Source organism: Dryobates pubescens, chromosome 28 (assembly GCF_014839835.1).
Source record: "Dryobates pubescens isolate bDryPub1 chromosome 28, bDryPub1.pri, whole genome shotgun sequence".
Lineage (NCBI taxonomy): Eukaryota > Metazoa > Chordata > Aves > Piciformes > Picidae > Dryobates > Dryobates pubescens.
In genome coordinates this window covers 10,081,370-10,094,670 of record NC_071639.1, presented here as the reverse complement: position 1 = coordinate 10,094,670, position 13,301 = coordinate 10,081,370, and the positions used below count along the sequence as shown (strand labels likewise).

The following is a 13,301-nucleotide window of genomic DNA, read 5'->3' as shown; positions in this document are numbered from 1 at the left end:
AAGTAGCATGAAGCACTACATTTAAAAGGCTGCTATGCAAAACTAGAGAAGACAAAAGAGATCAAACAAAAGCAATTTCAGCAAAAGCAATAAGGCCAGAGCTCCTCTGTGCCAAGGAAAGCAAGGAGGCTCCCTGAAGCTTTTTAAAGAACACCTGGGATGCTACAGGTCCCTTCCCAATCTTGTCTTCAAACAGAGAAGTGTGGCAGTCTCCTTTAAGTAAGGTCAGTGAATGGGCTTAATAAATAAGGGGGAAAGACAGATGATTAGGCATTTCTCCCCTGACAAATCTTCAAGCCTCAAGCTCTGATCCAGAGATGTAAGATGTTACAGTAAAAAGTAGTAAAGTGAGCCAAAATAAACCACGTACTTCAGAAGGATTTTGAGAATTCTTTTTAAGGGGGAAAGGCAAATGCTTGTCACCAAGACATATGATTAAAATGTGAGTTAGCCAGGGCTTGGATGCCTCTGAGGAGGGACGTGGGCAGGCACCTGCCAGGAAAATAAAACTCAACTCCAAACAGACTGAAAAAAAAATGCACTTAAAATTTCAGAGTGTATCCTCCAATGTACAATGAAACTTCCCTGTGAGAACTGATGTTTCCTATTTGCTTCATTTGCTTTTCCAAAACAAGCAGATTTTTTTGTGTGCTGCTCTCAGCACCCCTGCTGGAGATCTGATGGAGTGAAAAGTTTTCCTTGTCTCAGCTTACTACATTGGTACCAGATAAGTAGCTTGAAGGGAAAAAAAAGAGAAGGGGGAAAGGAAGGGGAAAGAGGAGGAGAAGAATCACATCTGCAAATCATGTATTAAAATGATGAATGGGGTGGACTGAAAATTAAGCTGAGATGGGAGAGCGAGGTGCAGGCGACAGAACTCAGGGCTGCTGAAAGCAGAAACAGAAAGTTTAGGCTGACAAGTGAACGCTGCAAGGACATGCCACATTGAACTCTCTGGTGCCAGGAAAAGGCAGGATCTTGGGGAGCAGCATGTCACATCATTCAAACCTAGAAAATGCAGACCTCCACTTGCCAGGGAAGTTTAGATGCTGATGCAGTTGGAAGTACTCAGACTGCACCAACTTCTCTCTCCTCCACTTAGTGCAAATTTTCTTTGTAGATCTTGTGGATTTCAGATTTTTGAGCCCAGTTCAGAGCCAAGTTCGTAATTCTTTTGAAGCCAGAGGTGAATTCAGCTTTCTGTTCCCTCTCTCCTTCCTCACACCCTGTTAATGCATCACCCTGCACCTTGCTCTGTATCCCCGGGGAACATCAACACAGAAAAAGACAGTTATCAATAGCAGCAGCTCTGACTTCACCTTTGCTCATGTACTCTGTGACAATATAGATAGGTTCTTCAGATACCACAGCATAAAGTTGGACCAATTTGTCATGTTTTAGCTTCTTCATGATTTGGGCTTCTTCTAAGAAGGATTCTGGAGACATAGTGCCAGGCTTCAGGGTCTTGATAGCCACTTTAGTATTTCCATTCCACGTACCTACAAGCACAGATACTTAGTTAGATCAAACATCTTCTGCTCTTGCTGTCCACCTGATGCCTATTGTGACCAAGGAATAAACTAGCAAGGACAGGGTTTCCCATGTTGCCTTCTAATTGTGCCCCTCCCACATTTCCCTCATATTTTATTCTTTTTTCTATTATACTGAAAAACAAGAGTCCCATTGGCACAGGAGCACAATCACCGCTGTCCTACTCAGACAATGCTTCACTGCTGTCCATGGAAGCTTTCTCTGAGCGTGAAACAGGAGTCTCCTGAAATCCACCTTCATGTATTCCCTTGCTAACAAGTAATTGCTACAGACAACACAGATTTGGGTAACAAAACTGCTTAAACTTTCCTTTTGCAAGACATTTTGACATTTTGTTTTTGTTCTGAGTCAGTGGCAAAGAAATATTCACAGAAAAACTCCCAAGAAACAAATTCTGAATTGATTTAATTCTAGAAACACAGGCCTGTTTCCAAACTGAAATGTGTCTTTTTTCCCCCCTTCCCCTCCTCATCCCCAGAAGCCCAGCAGCTGTTGATTGAAAAGGAGGAGGTTCCTGTCCACTACACTTTGTTCTTTACTTGTGGCCAGCACTGAAATGGACAAGTTCCATGGCTTTTCAGTTATCATCTAGCAAGCCTTCTGCAACACCTAAAGCCTGCACAAGGATCCGGAGAAAGCTGACTCAGGGTGTCCCACAAGAGGTGGGACTTCATTTAGGTATTTGCAAGGGGGAGGAGGACTGGAAAGGAAAAACAAAAAATAAATAAATCCAAGCATCTACCTATGTGAACAGTTGGTTGTTTTTTTTTTTTGCAGATGGGGACTAGGGAAGGGAAAGGAAGAGAAATTAAAGTGGGAAGAAATATCACTTCCCTAGTGCCTTCTGGTTATCCCTTACCCAGACTTGCCAGAACCCTGCTCCAGAGCCAGGGCTGAAATGGCTTTGAATGGAACTTGTGATCTGTTGATAGGGAGCTGCTGTGTGATAAGGCAGAACAATGCTAAATGACTTTGGGAATTAATCACATTGGGTAAAAATTACTCCTCTGCACTTCAGCATGAGGATAGCAGAAAGCTTACAAAGTACATGAAGATGCAGACAAAGATCTGATTCCTATAAATTAAGATGTCATCAACAAAGGCAATGTGTGAAATAAGCCTGGTTTGTCTTTGTTAAAAGCACATTAACAGCTACCAGGGCTCAGCTGCTGCATGGGAACTGGTTAAGCCAAAATAACTTCATCATGAGCTTTTGCAGCCTGCCAGAGCACAAAATGAGATGGACTGGCTTTTGTGCAAGTGGTCAGGTCCCAGCTGCCATCTTGCCTAGCCAAGGCCAGGGAAGGAGCAGTGGGGGAGCCTCTGCCTGCGCTGTCTCCTCACTTAGAGGGCAGTCCCCAAAGCCACACACAACACTGTCTGTCTGAGAGGGGCTTGAGGCCCGTTAGCCAAAAGCACGCAGCACAAGTTAAGTTCTCACCATGCCTTGATTTTCTTCTGCTAGGTGCACAGTGATGGAGTAATGTCTTGAGTTACTACCACTGCTACCCGAGCACACTTGAGGAGGACTCTTGAGGTCTTAGTTTTACTTCAAATCAGAGCTGAAGCAGGACATTACCTTAGTGGCACTCCTGTGTAAGCTGGGAAGGATGTGAATTTGCCTCCTGAGGTCCAGGAGTGTGACCAAAATCTTTTCTGATTTTTCTGGGGAAAGGGAGCATGTTGTATCTGGAACCACTGAGGTTCTAGACCAGAAAGTGCCATTGGTCACAGCTGCTTTGCAGAGGTACAACAAGCGATAGGAACCAAGAATGAAACCCTACTTTCATGGGCAACAGGGTTTCTGTCACTGGCATTATTACAGTAGGATTTTACCTGGTGTGTTTCCAGTATTAATTGTGTACTACCTTAATAAAAATCCCAAGACTCCTCCTGTTACCAGGACAGGGTTTCAGCAGTTCTATTTTTAGATGTGTTTATTACTTTCTCCAGTTAAAACAAGAAAACAAACCAAAAAGCTTAGCTATCCTTTCAGCCCAGGTTTCAGTTTAAATTGCTACATTTTGGTTTGGTTGTGGCTTGGTGTGCTTCTCTCCACTAGAAAATTAGCATAGACTTCCCACTGAGTTCCTCCCATCTGTAGTTAGTTACTACTTAATGCACTTTTTATTAATCTTTATTGTGTTATTCTATTCCAACTTGGTAATGCTTCAGGGGCTGTTAACGTTTTTATTATACATTACTTTAAGAAATGTAATTGTCAAAATGGTAACACTAATTATTGCATTTCTGACAGATATTTGGTACTGGTACTTGGCACTTCATTTCTCACAGATGATTTGTTTATTCTTTTCCATTGCATTTGCTCCTTTAGCTTATTGTATCAGTCTATGGCATACAAAGCTGACTGCTTAACGTGAACTTGAAGCTCTCACATGCATTCAAGATGGAGAACAAGAGGAGGAAGCTGCAGCTAACTGGCAGTGCTTTCTCTGCAACAGGTCAACTGTAATTCTCTGATATTCCATGAAGATCCATATTTCTAGTCTAGAAGTTCTATACTTTTCACAGACTTGCTGCAGTCTTGCCATGGAAAACAGCTGCAAGAGCCCAGGAGAGCCTGCTGGGTATTCTGGTTGTACATACTTCAGTGCCACCACAACAAAAAGAGAAGCTAAATGCCTCCACCAGATTTTTCTGAAGGAACAACATACAGCAATTCTTTACTGGAATTGGTCAGTTTAAAGGGGCAACACTGAAGGCATGAAGCACAAAAAAATTAAGCCCATCTCTCATTAAATGACCACTATATTGTGCTTCCATTCTATGGTCATACTAAGATTTATGTAGCTTTTAAATTGCTATTGTTTTACAGTCATTAAAAAAAACAGGGAGGCCCATGGTGGGGCAGTAAGGAAAGCTGGCAAATATGCAGGAAACAATGCCAGTGGGTTTGGAAAATGTCAGTGTTTCTGGACTTCAAAATGAGGGGTCAGCTGGGCTGGGCAAGTCTTGCTTCTATTGTCCCCTGTCTTGATATTGAGTTAGGGGGTTCTGCTGCAGACACAAGTTTCAACAGAGGCTTAAGAAGTGGGTGCATGTGAAAGCTAGCTTGACAATATCAGCTTGATGATCCTTGGCCTTATTTTTAAACTGGGAGAGTGGATGGAAGCATTTGCAGGGTCTGATCCCATAAGAGCTAAGAACAACAGTCAAGGAAAGAAAAATGTCTACTTACAGATTAATTTCTGGTCAGCCACTCTGCCTTACAAGTTTAGCTTCATTCCTATTTTAATGCCTAGCATGTGTGGAGTTACTGAAACAAACCCAGAGCAATTAATGAGGTTTAATGCTCTAACCTCTCATACCAATGTGTGCGAGTGAAAGGAAGCTTCCCCATGGATTACCCTATTCAGGTCTGACCATTTTAGGCAGCACAGACTAACATTCCTACTACCCTGAGGATCTAGGTTTAAGATCTCTACTTGAAATGTTTATCTCTGCCAAGAGGGCCTTAAAAGATCCATCCAAAGCAAAATATATTCTCTGCCTTACCACGCCACACTTCAGCGAAACAGCCCTGACCAAGCTTCTGCTCCAGAAATAATGAATCACGTGCAACTTCCCATGCATCTTTAGCCAATCCAACAGTTTGGGGGGTATTATTCGTAGCAATCACAGTTAAGTTAAAACACAAACCATCAGCTTTCTCTATAGGAGAGGAAATTAATAAAAAAAACAAAACAAAAACAAAACACAAACATACTTATAATCCAAAATGACGCATGCATTGAGAAAGATGGAAGGTGACTCGTCTCTCAGTGCTGCACTACAGATCATTTGCAGACACTGACTTCTGGAAGTTGAAGGCAAGGACTCTTTTTTTCTTTTTTACATTTTATTTTATTTATTTATTTATTTATTAATTAGCTTGCAGAAAAAAGGCTCCTTGGGATAATTAATAGCTTACTATGCAAGCCTTAATTTGTTCTTAAGGCAGCAGTCATTCGTCAAAATCCAAACCTTCCAAGGAGACACAGAATTTCAGTTTTCTTTGGCCACCAGGTGCAGTGAAAAGTGAAGACTGAAGATTTTTCAGAGTCAAAGACATGATTGTAGAAAACTTTTCTCCTGACAGTTTGAGTTTCCTTGGTGTTTTTTTTTCTCCCACTTGTGGGTCACAGTGTCCTACACGTTCACCTTCCATCTTGTAATCCCCACACTGAGAGCTATTTTAGAATAATTGTTTTTCTCCATACCCATCCATACTTCCCCAAACTGCCCATTTCCCAGTCTCTTGATCAACTGTAGGGATTCTCGTGGAATTTCCCAGACATCTTTGGTTTTGACAGACAGATCAGTAAGCCTTGGCATTCCTTTATGACAGGGGACTACTAAGCGGCAGCAAAGACCTGCAGCTCTCTCTGATGGAGCCAGAAGTGAAGCCAACAGCAAAGGAGAGGAAAGAAAAAAATAGTGTGACATGAAACAAAAACAGTAAGCATAAAAACAATGCTACTCACAACAGTTGTTAGTTGCATACCACAAAGCATCCTGGAAGATTAGGAATTGAACACTGAAACATATTCATTTGAGAGAGAACAGGGAATTTGTTTAGTCTCTGCTTTTCACAGCCTGAAATGGAAGGTGACAGCCAATGGTTTCTGTTGTGGGCTCAGGATTTCCCTTCTCCCACAGTGCTGCATTAAGATAACTTCACAAGTAACTGGTACACTAGAGCACAGCACAGCTTTTTAAAAGTCATCTCTGAGTCACAAACAGAATTCTTTCTGTAGTCAACGGAAGAAACGGAGGAGATCAACTTCTGAAAATCACAGCAGGGAAAATTTGGCAGACACTTGTTGCTGTTTTTATTTGCCTAGGTATCCTGGGACAAGGTATTGTCTATATTCTGCTCTGTGAAAAGGTGGTTCTGTAGGTGTCTTGTGAAAGACTTGTTCTGCCATTCTTCCTGGAGGAAACCTTTATTAGTGCATGCTCCAGACCTACATTGTTTAGGGCAGGTTTATTACATTAATCTCTTGCAAAGCCTCAGAGAAGACTGAGCTGTGACAAAAGTCACAAGACACTTCAGCAAGAGTAAACCCAGTTATATATATACACACAAATATGTATACACAGTGCTGTGAATGTCCTATACTGCACAAAGCAGGCTACAATAGAAAGCTTATACAGTGACTTGTATCTTTAAACAAATGCAGGAGCCATGCTGATCTTTACAGCATCATTTGAGCTCCTCTGACCTCTCCCTAGAAGCAAATCTAGGTACTCACAAGGCACTGAGCTGATCTACCTCCCACAATTCAGGGTAGGCAGTTAGAAGCAGCCTTTATGTTACAAGTCAGCTGGGCTAGGCATGGAATGAGGGCTCCTGTGTTCACCTGAGTCTGGGAGACCACAGGTGAACCCTCTGGAATGCGGGGCTGTACCATGCCCTCCTGAGCTACCCTGCCTGGATCCTACTGGTTATGCCTCTCTGTTGCACAGAAGCGATTGTTTCCAGATCTGTTTGTTTCTGCATCTGTGTATGGAAAATAGCCAAATAATTTGACCACAGAAAACTAAAATTTGGCATTTATCAGCTGGTACAGTTGAACATTATCTTCCTTAGATGTCATTTTTTTGATACATTATTTAGCTTAGTTTAATGTAGAGTCACCAGAAACAACTAGAAATTCTCCCAGGCAGCATACAACCATCAGAAACTGGGTGGAGAAGACAGCCAGATGTCTAGTATGAATAGCACAAGAATACAGCAGAGAGAATACAAAGAATACAGGGAAAAAACCCCACCCCACAGAGAAGTTGATTTACCAAGTGAAAATAATGAAAAGTTTTGGAGCAGTGAGCATCTGGGGGCATCTGTTAATGTCATGGAAAAGTAAGGGAAAAATCAAAAGCAAAACAACTCAAAATGCAAATTCCTGCTTAAAAAGAACAGCCGTGCTGAGAAGCATGGCAGCCTCCTATGCAAGTCTTCTACTGGTTGTCCTATGGAGAGGTTTTGGGGGGCTTTAAAGTTGTGTGTGTTGTGCACCAGTGACAGCAGGATGGACTTTTGGCTCGTGCATGCCACATTTTAATCACAGGAATTAATAACCCCCCGTAAAAGCCAGAGCTTGGTGGGCAGACACAAGCAGTGTACACAAAGAAATACCCACCTGGCCATATTTGTATTTAAAATTAGAGCAATCATGATTTAAATGTGAATACTTGGCACATTGAACACAAGTCCACTGGGAAAGGGAGGAAAAAATAGAGTCAGGTAATAAATGCAAATCTTCTGGTCATTGGTTTAGGTGACTGAATCCCACAGTGCAATTCCCTGTTTGCTTTATTAGCAATAGTGCGCTGCAAAGTGGTGCACATCAGCACTGCCTTCTGCACAGGGAATTCATGCTTTGTGATGTGCAAATCAAATTCAGTAATGCTGTTTGCTTAGAAGAGGGAGAGCAAAGGCAAAACCTTCACCTCAGCAGAGTGCTAACTTTTAAAAGCTCAGCTGCTGTACGCTGTGAATGGCACTCAAAGCCATTTGTAACCGTAATGGGAAAGGGATAATGGAAGATGCATTACAACAAGCAAGAGCCATAGCTCAAATGACTCTTTAGGGCATCTTACACATACATCAGCTTAGCAGTAAACACTTTTGTTTTAAAATCCTTCAGAGTGCCATTTGTTATCTGAAAACTTACCTGAATAATGCTGAACCAGCTGCTGGAGAGTTTCAAACTGTGCCCGGGTTGTGATATAATAGCCACCGTTGTCAAGTTTACGAATCTTATAATGTTTGACATGATCTCCTTTCATATCATCCCAGTCTCGGATAGACAGGGAATAGGCACCTGTTCCAAGCAAAGGAGAAAGGAAAAAAAGATGGAAGCAGCCTTTAGACACAAGGATTTTGGTTTGCTGGTCAGTTGATATCAAGAGAAAGAGACGTTGCTTCCAAACAGGTGCTTACTGTAGCTTCAAAAGGAACAAGCGAGTGTAGCACAATGAAGTAAGCATCACAGAATCAGAAAACATCTGGTTGGAAGAGACCTCAAATCTCATCCAGCACTGAAAGGTCAACACTAAACCATGTCCCAAAGTATCAGGTCCACATACTGCCTAAACACCTCCAGAGACAGCGACTCCACCACTGCCCTGGGCAGACCATTCCAATGTCTGATAAACCTCTCTGTGAAGAAATATCTCCTAGCATCCAGTCTGAACCTCCCCTGGTGCAGCTTGGAACCATTTCCTCTAGTCCTGGCTCCAAAAATCAGTCAGCCAACATTAGACTCCTAGGGAAGAGTAGGATGATGGGGCAAGTACATAGCAATGCCTTCTCAAAAAGAGCTCTTCTGATGTTCACACCATGTCCCTTTCACACTTTTCTAGACAGAAATCAGGACTTCTGTGTAAATGAAAACTCACATTTTAACATTTACTACTTCTGGGTGTTAAACTGACTTTTCCTGTTCTACACGCTGGGTTACACTTCAAATACTACAGTCAGTAAATGCCAGTGGATGGCAAATAGCAAGCTTTTCATAGGAGGCACTGGAGATAATGGGTTGCTTTCACTGACACCATGTCAGCTAAGGGCAGGAAAGGAAAACCCCTGGCAGACAACATGAAAGGTGAGTGATTTCCTACAGGTCTGACAGCAAACAGCACCAACAGCTGCTTATCCCAAGTCAGAGTACTTTCCAACATACCCGGCAGCCCCACATCCTCTAGAACCACCTCCAACTAAAGAGATGTGGTCAAAGCCCCATTCCTGAAGACATTCAAGACTGCAGGGGGATTAGTCCCTTCCAACTCAATGCAATCTGTGAATCTGCAAATGAAATGGTTTCAAGAACTCCCCCCAGCTACGTGGTTAAGATGTCTTTCCTGGATGTCTCTCAAGGGAGACTTTTCCCTGACCACATTAACCTGCAACAGGTCACTCTGGTGAGATGCTCACTGCCAAGAGAGCTGCCATACAAAACCATCTCCACCCTGACTCCAAGGACTTCTCAAATTCACTGTTGTTCATCCTCTAAATAGGAGGAAAAGAGCTAGCAGTTACACAGATGATCCTGCTTCATGAGAATGGGAGGCACCCTGAAAGGACTGACAGGGTTTTCATTCCCAAGTGGAGAAAACTACTGTTTAGGATGTTTCTCTGAGGAGATTCTGCCACTAAGTACATCTCTCTCATCTAGGAGTTGAAAGCTTTGTGGGAGGGTTGCAAGTACATCTTGCGCACTCTTTGAACCACCATTCTGAGCTGCACACTGTCAGCCTGCTTCCAGGCCAAGTTCTCCACCTCTGCATTTATGAGTCTTGATCCAGTGGCAGCAGCTGTATTTGCTTTAGTCACGCTCCCTGCCTATCTGGTCACTATTTTAGATTCTTTAGGAGAATATAAACAATCTGTGGGCTCCAGGTCTGCAATCAGAGCTGTGTGGGTGGCCCTCCCTGGACCCCCGCTGACCTCAGATCAAGTTGCAGGACCAGAGCTTTAGTTGAAATCTGGACAAAAACATGGAACCAAGATGGATTTCATTATTCATCTATTTAGGCTGTTGGTTATTTATACTGCTCATTATTATCTGGTGACGAATTCAAGTGTAAAAGATACACGTAGTAAAAATTTGGGCACAAAGACGACATGACAATATATCATACTAATGAATTTTTTAAAACAACAAACCTGAAACCAGACAGCCTTGGAGGGCAGAGATTGAAACCAGGTGAAGGATTACACAGACAAGAGCTGATGAAGTACCTAGGTAGTGAGGCACTGGAAAAAAAACCCAAAAGCCAGCTCAAGATGATTTATTTTGGGAGTAAGAGGAGAAGGCAACCACGATCAAGGGAGGTTAAATTCATGCTGAAGTCATCCACGATGATACTTTTAACATGATCCTGATTAATTTTATTATTGTTATTATTTAAAGCAGAAGGGACACTTCTAGGTCACAAAACAATTCCTGCCTCAAGCCCAAGATGACTGGGCTGGAGCAATGCATTTTGAGAAGGCTTATGGGAGAATCCACCACTCGAGCCCTCCCAGATGTCTCTCTCTTCTCTCATGAGCAAGATCTCTCTGTTTGCTTCTAATGACATGCTGAAATACCACAAGGCAGAGAAGGGGAGTAGGCATTTCTGACAAAACCCAAGCCGGCTGGTTTTTTCCCCCCTAATGGCTTTGATTCAAACTTAGCCTGAAGATGCAGAAAGCCTCAAGTTCAAATGCAGAGAAATGAAGCTTGTGTTCTAAGTCCATCCATGGTGGATTACTCCATTTCCCCAATGCTTTTGTGTCTCACAAGAAGCTCTGGAAAAAAAGCCTTGACTGAGCTAAGTAAGCAGCCCTGCAAAACATATCCTCTGTTGCTGTAGAGAAGGTGGTCAGCAGACCAAACTGATAATGTGGTTTAGAGAAACAGTTTTGTGTTTGTGGTTAGGATCCACAGATGTCCTCACGAGTAAGATTTTAAATGAAATCCTGCTCCTCATACCCATCACAACAACTGCTGCTGAAAATGAACAGGTGGAGGCTATCTGCAGAATAGCCTCACTGCTACAGAAGGTATGGTGAAGCTGTGGGGTGACAAGGTAGGAAGCTAGCTGTCTGAAACAACAGCATGTCTGCTCAGGTTTGGTATCAGGAAAGTCTTCAGAGTTAAAGGCAGTGATGGAAGAATCCAGTGACTGCAGGACTCAAAAATACAACACAATTTTAGATGACAGAAGGATGGTCAGGTAGAGAAGAGTGGGAAGTAGTGCTGCTCTTTAAATCCCTTTGCCATCCAGGATTCCAACCCTTCTGCATGCTAACTCTAGCTGACAGAGTGCTCTGATAAAAAGGCACTGACAAGGCAGTGCTTTACTACATGAACCATCATCAGACTTCAGAACTTACATGGAATTAATTCTACTGAGTTATGCTTCCCAGAGCTATTGTTTTGGGTTGCTGGTTAATTGAGAAATGGCCAGGTTTGTTTTCACTTAGTTGCAGGTTTTCCACTTAATAGCTGTATGAGTTAAAGAGATCTTTTCATACATGTGAAGCTTTGAAGATGATGTTGACAGGCCTCATGAACACAATGTAAAAGCAAAGACAGCACACACCAAGACAACTGGAACTCCTCCAATAATTTGAGGCAAGGAGGAGGAGGATATATCCTTCCACTTGACTACTTCAGTAGAATGATGTATCCATCAACAGTACATTCAAGACTTTATGAATATATCAATTAGATTATTATTTTTATTGCTAATACCTTCATTTAAAACTGCCACAATCTTTTAATTTATTTTTAAATTTAGGGTTTGGCTTTTTTTTTATTCCCCCAGGCATCTAGAATTTGAAAAGGCCAGGAAATCCTCTCTTTCCAAAATAACATGCCATACCTCCTTCCTCCCAGAATCTTACCTTATGTGCTCCAGGCAAGAAGGTTCAAATATTCTGCTTGCTCAGAAAGAGTAATTTTCACCAAACTAGACTGGACAGTCCCAGCATATATTCCCGGTAAGCTGTCTGGCTGTGCCTGGATCTGAATATGGGCACCAGGAAGTCTGGCTCCTGTAGCCCCATAGCTGCTGTTCTGAGGGACTACTCTCCACCCAGCTCCACTGCAACAGTAATGTCCTAAACACTGGTGTTGAGAGAGACAGGGTGATGTTCAGAGTGTGACAGCACCCTGCCTGTGCACGACTTGCCCTGCAGACACCATGCCCATGGCATGGGTTGCACTTGGTCTGCTCTCTCCTTTGAATGGTCACTTGAAGACCTGAGATGCCAACATCTAAATCTGTAGCACATATCTACACAAGATGACACTTACCTCTCTCCTCATACCACTGAAAACAGAACTTCACTAAATTAGCACAGTTTTTCTCATCTGTCTTCTCATGTGATTTGTGGTCATCTTACCTTTGGTAGTTTCACTCTCTCGGATCAGGAAGGTACCTCTGGGGTTTCCGAATGACAGCAGCTGCCTCTCGGCGTCTTTTCGGCCAAGTTTGCCAAAGTACCACCTTGGGGAAACAACAAACTTGGTAAGAGAAAACACTACACAGGATTGCTAGGTAGTGTCACAGAGCTCAGATTATTTGCAGAATCCATGGCTCCTCCAGTGTATTCAACCACCTTTGCCATACTGTGTCTCTTTGACTGTGATGAGAAGCTAATGTGACACACTGCAGAGCAGATGTTGTGTACCTGATGCAGTAGCACTTTGCATTAAGCCTATCATCAACAGATGCTGAGGATGCTTGTTTGGGGTTCTTACAGCATAGGGCAGGCTTTGACAAAGAGGGAGAAAGACATAGTGAGGGGGAAGGAACAGTCAAGGAAAAGGTGATGCTGCTGAAGAGCATCACTTTTACAGATGTTGCAATAAACTACCTATGAGACTTACACACTGATGTATTAGTGTTCAATGTTTTTCTTGCAGCACAGCTATAAAACCTCAGCAGAAGGAGCAGATGCAACCACTTTACTGTGGCTGTATAAGACTTCCAGGGTTTCAGTACCTTTTTCCTTCCTGCAGCACTTTTTATTTCTAATGTTGTGTGTTTCACAATCAGCCAAGTTCAACCTGAAATACAGACTACAGCAGTACTTGCTCAGCTGTGTAAACTCTGCCAGTGTATCTTTTCTGCTGTAAGTAGTAGGGATACACACAGCAGTCCATTGTCCACGTGGATATGTCCTCATTATGCTGCCAGCTGTATGCATTGTAGGCATCCTACCTGTTGGAAGGTATTTGTTGATACAATGT

General features: G+C 42.7%; 1 protein-coding gene across 5 annotated transcripts in view; it reads right to left on the bottom strand.

Moving 5' to 3' along the window:
- FYN (FYN proto-oncogene, Src family tyrosine kinase) overlaps positions 1–13,301 on the bottom strand; it is a 126,466-nt gene that overhangs the window by 13,342 nt on the left and 99,823 nt on the right. For 3 of the 5 annotated variants that reach the window (XM_054173961.1, XM_054173963.1, XM_054173962.1), the window contains 4 exons: positions 12,452–12,555; positions 8,229–8,378; positions 5,772–5,936; positions 1,320–1,499 (listed from right to left, as the gene is read on the bottom strand). In XM_054173961.1, the coding sequence (XP_054029936.1) occupies positions 1,320–1,499; positions 5,772–5,936; positions 8,229–8,378; positions 12,452–12,555 (599 nt within the window). Of the gene's footprint in view, positions 1–1,319; positions 1,500–5,067; positions 5,224–5,771; positions 5,937–8,228; positions 8,379–12,451; positions 12,556–13,301 lie in introns of all 5 variants that reach the window. The other 2 variants (XM_054173964.1, XM_054173965.1) reach the window with 2 other exon arrangements.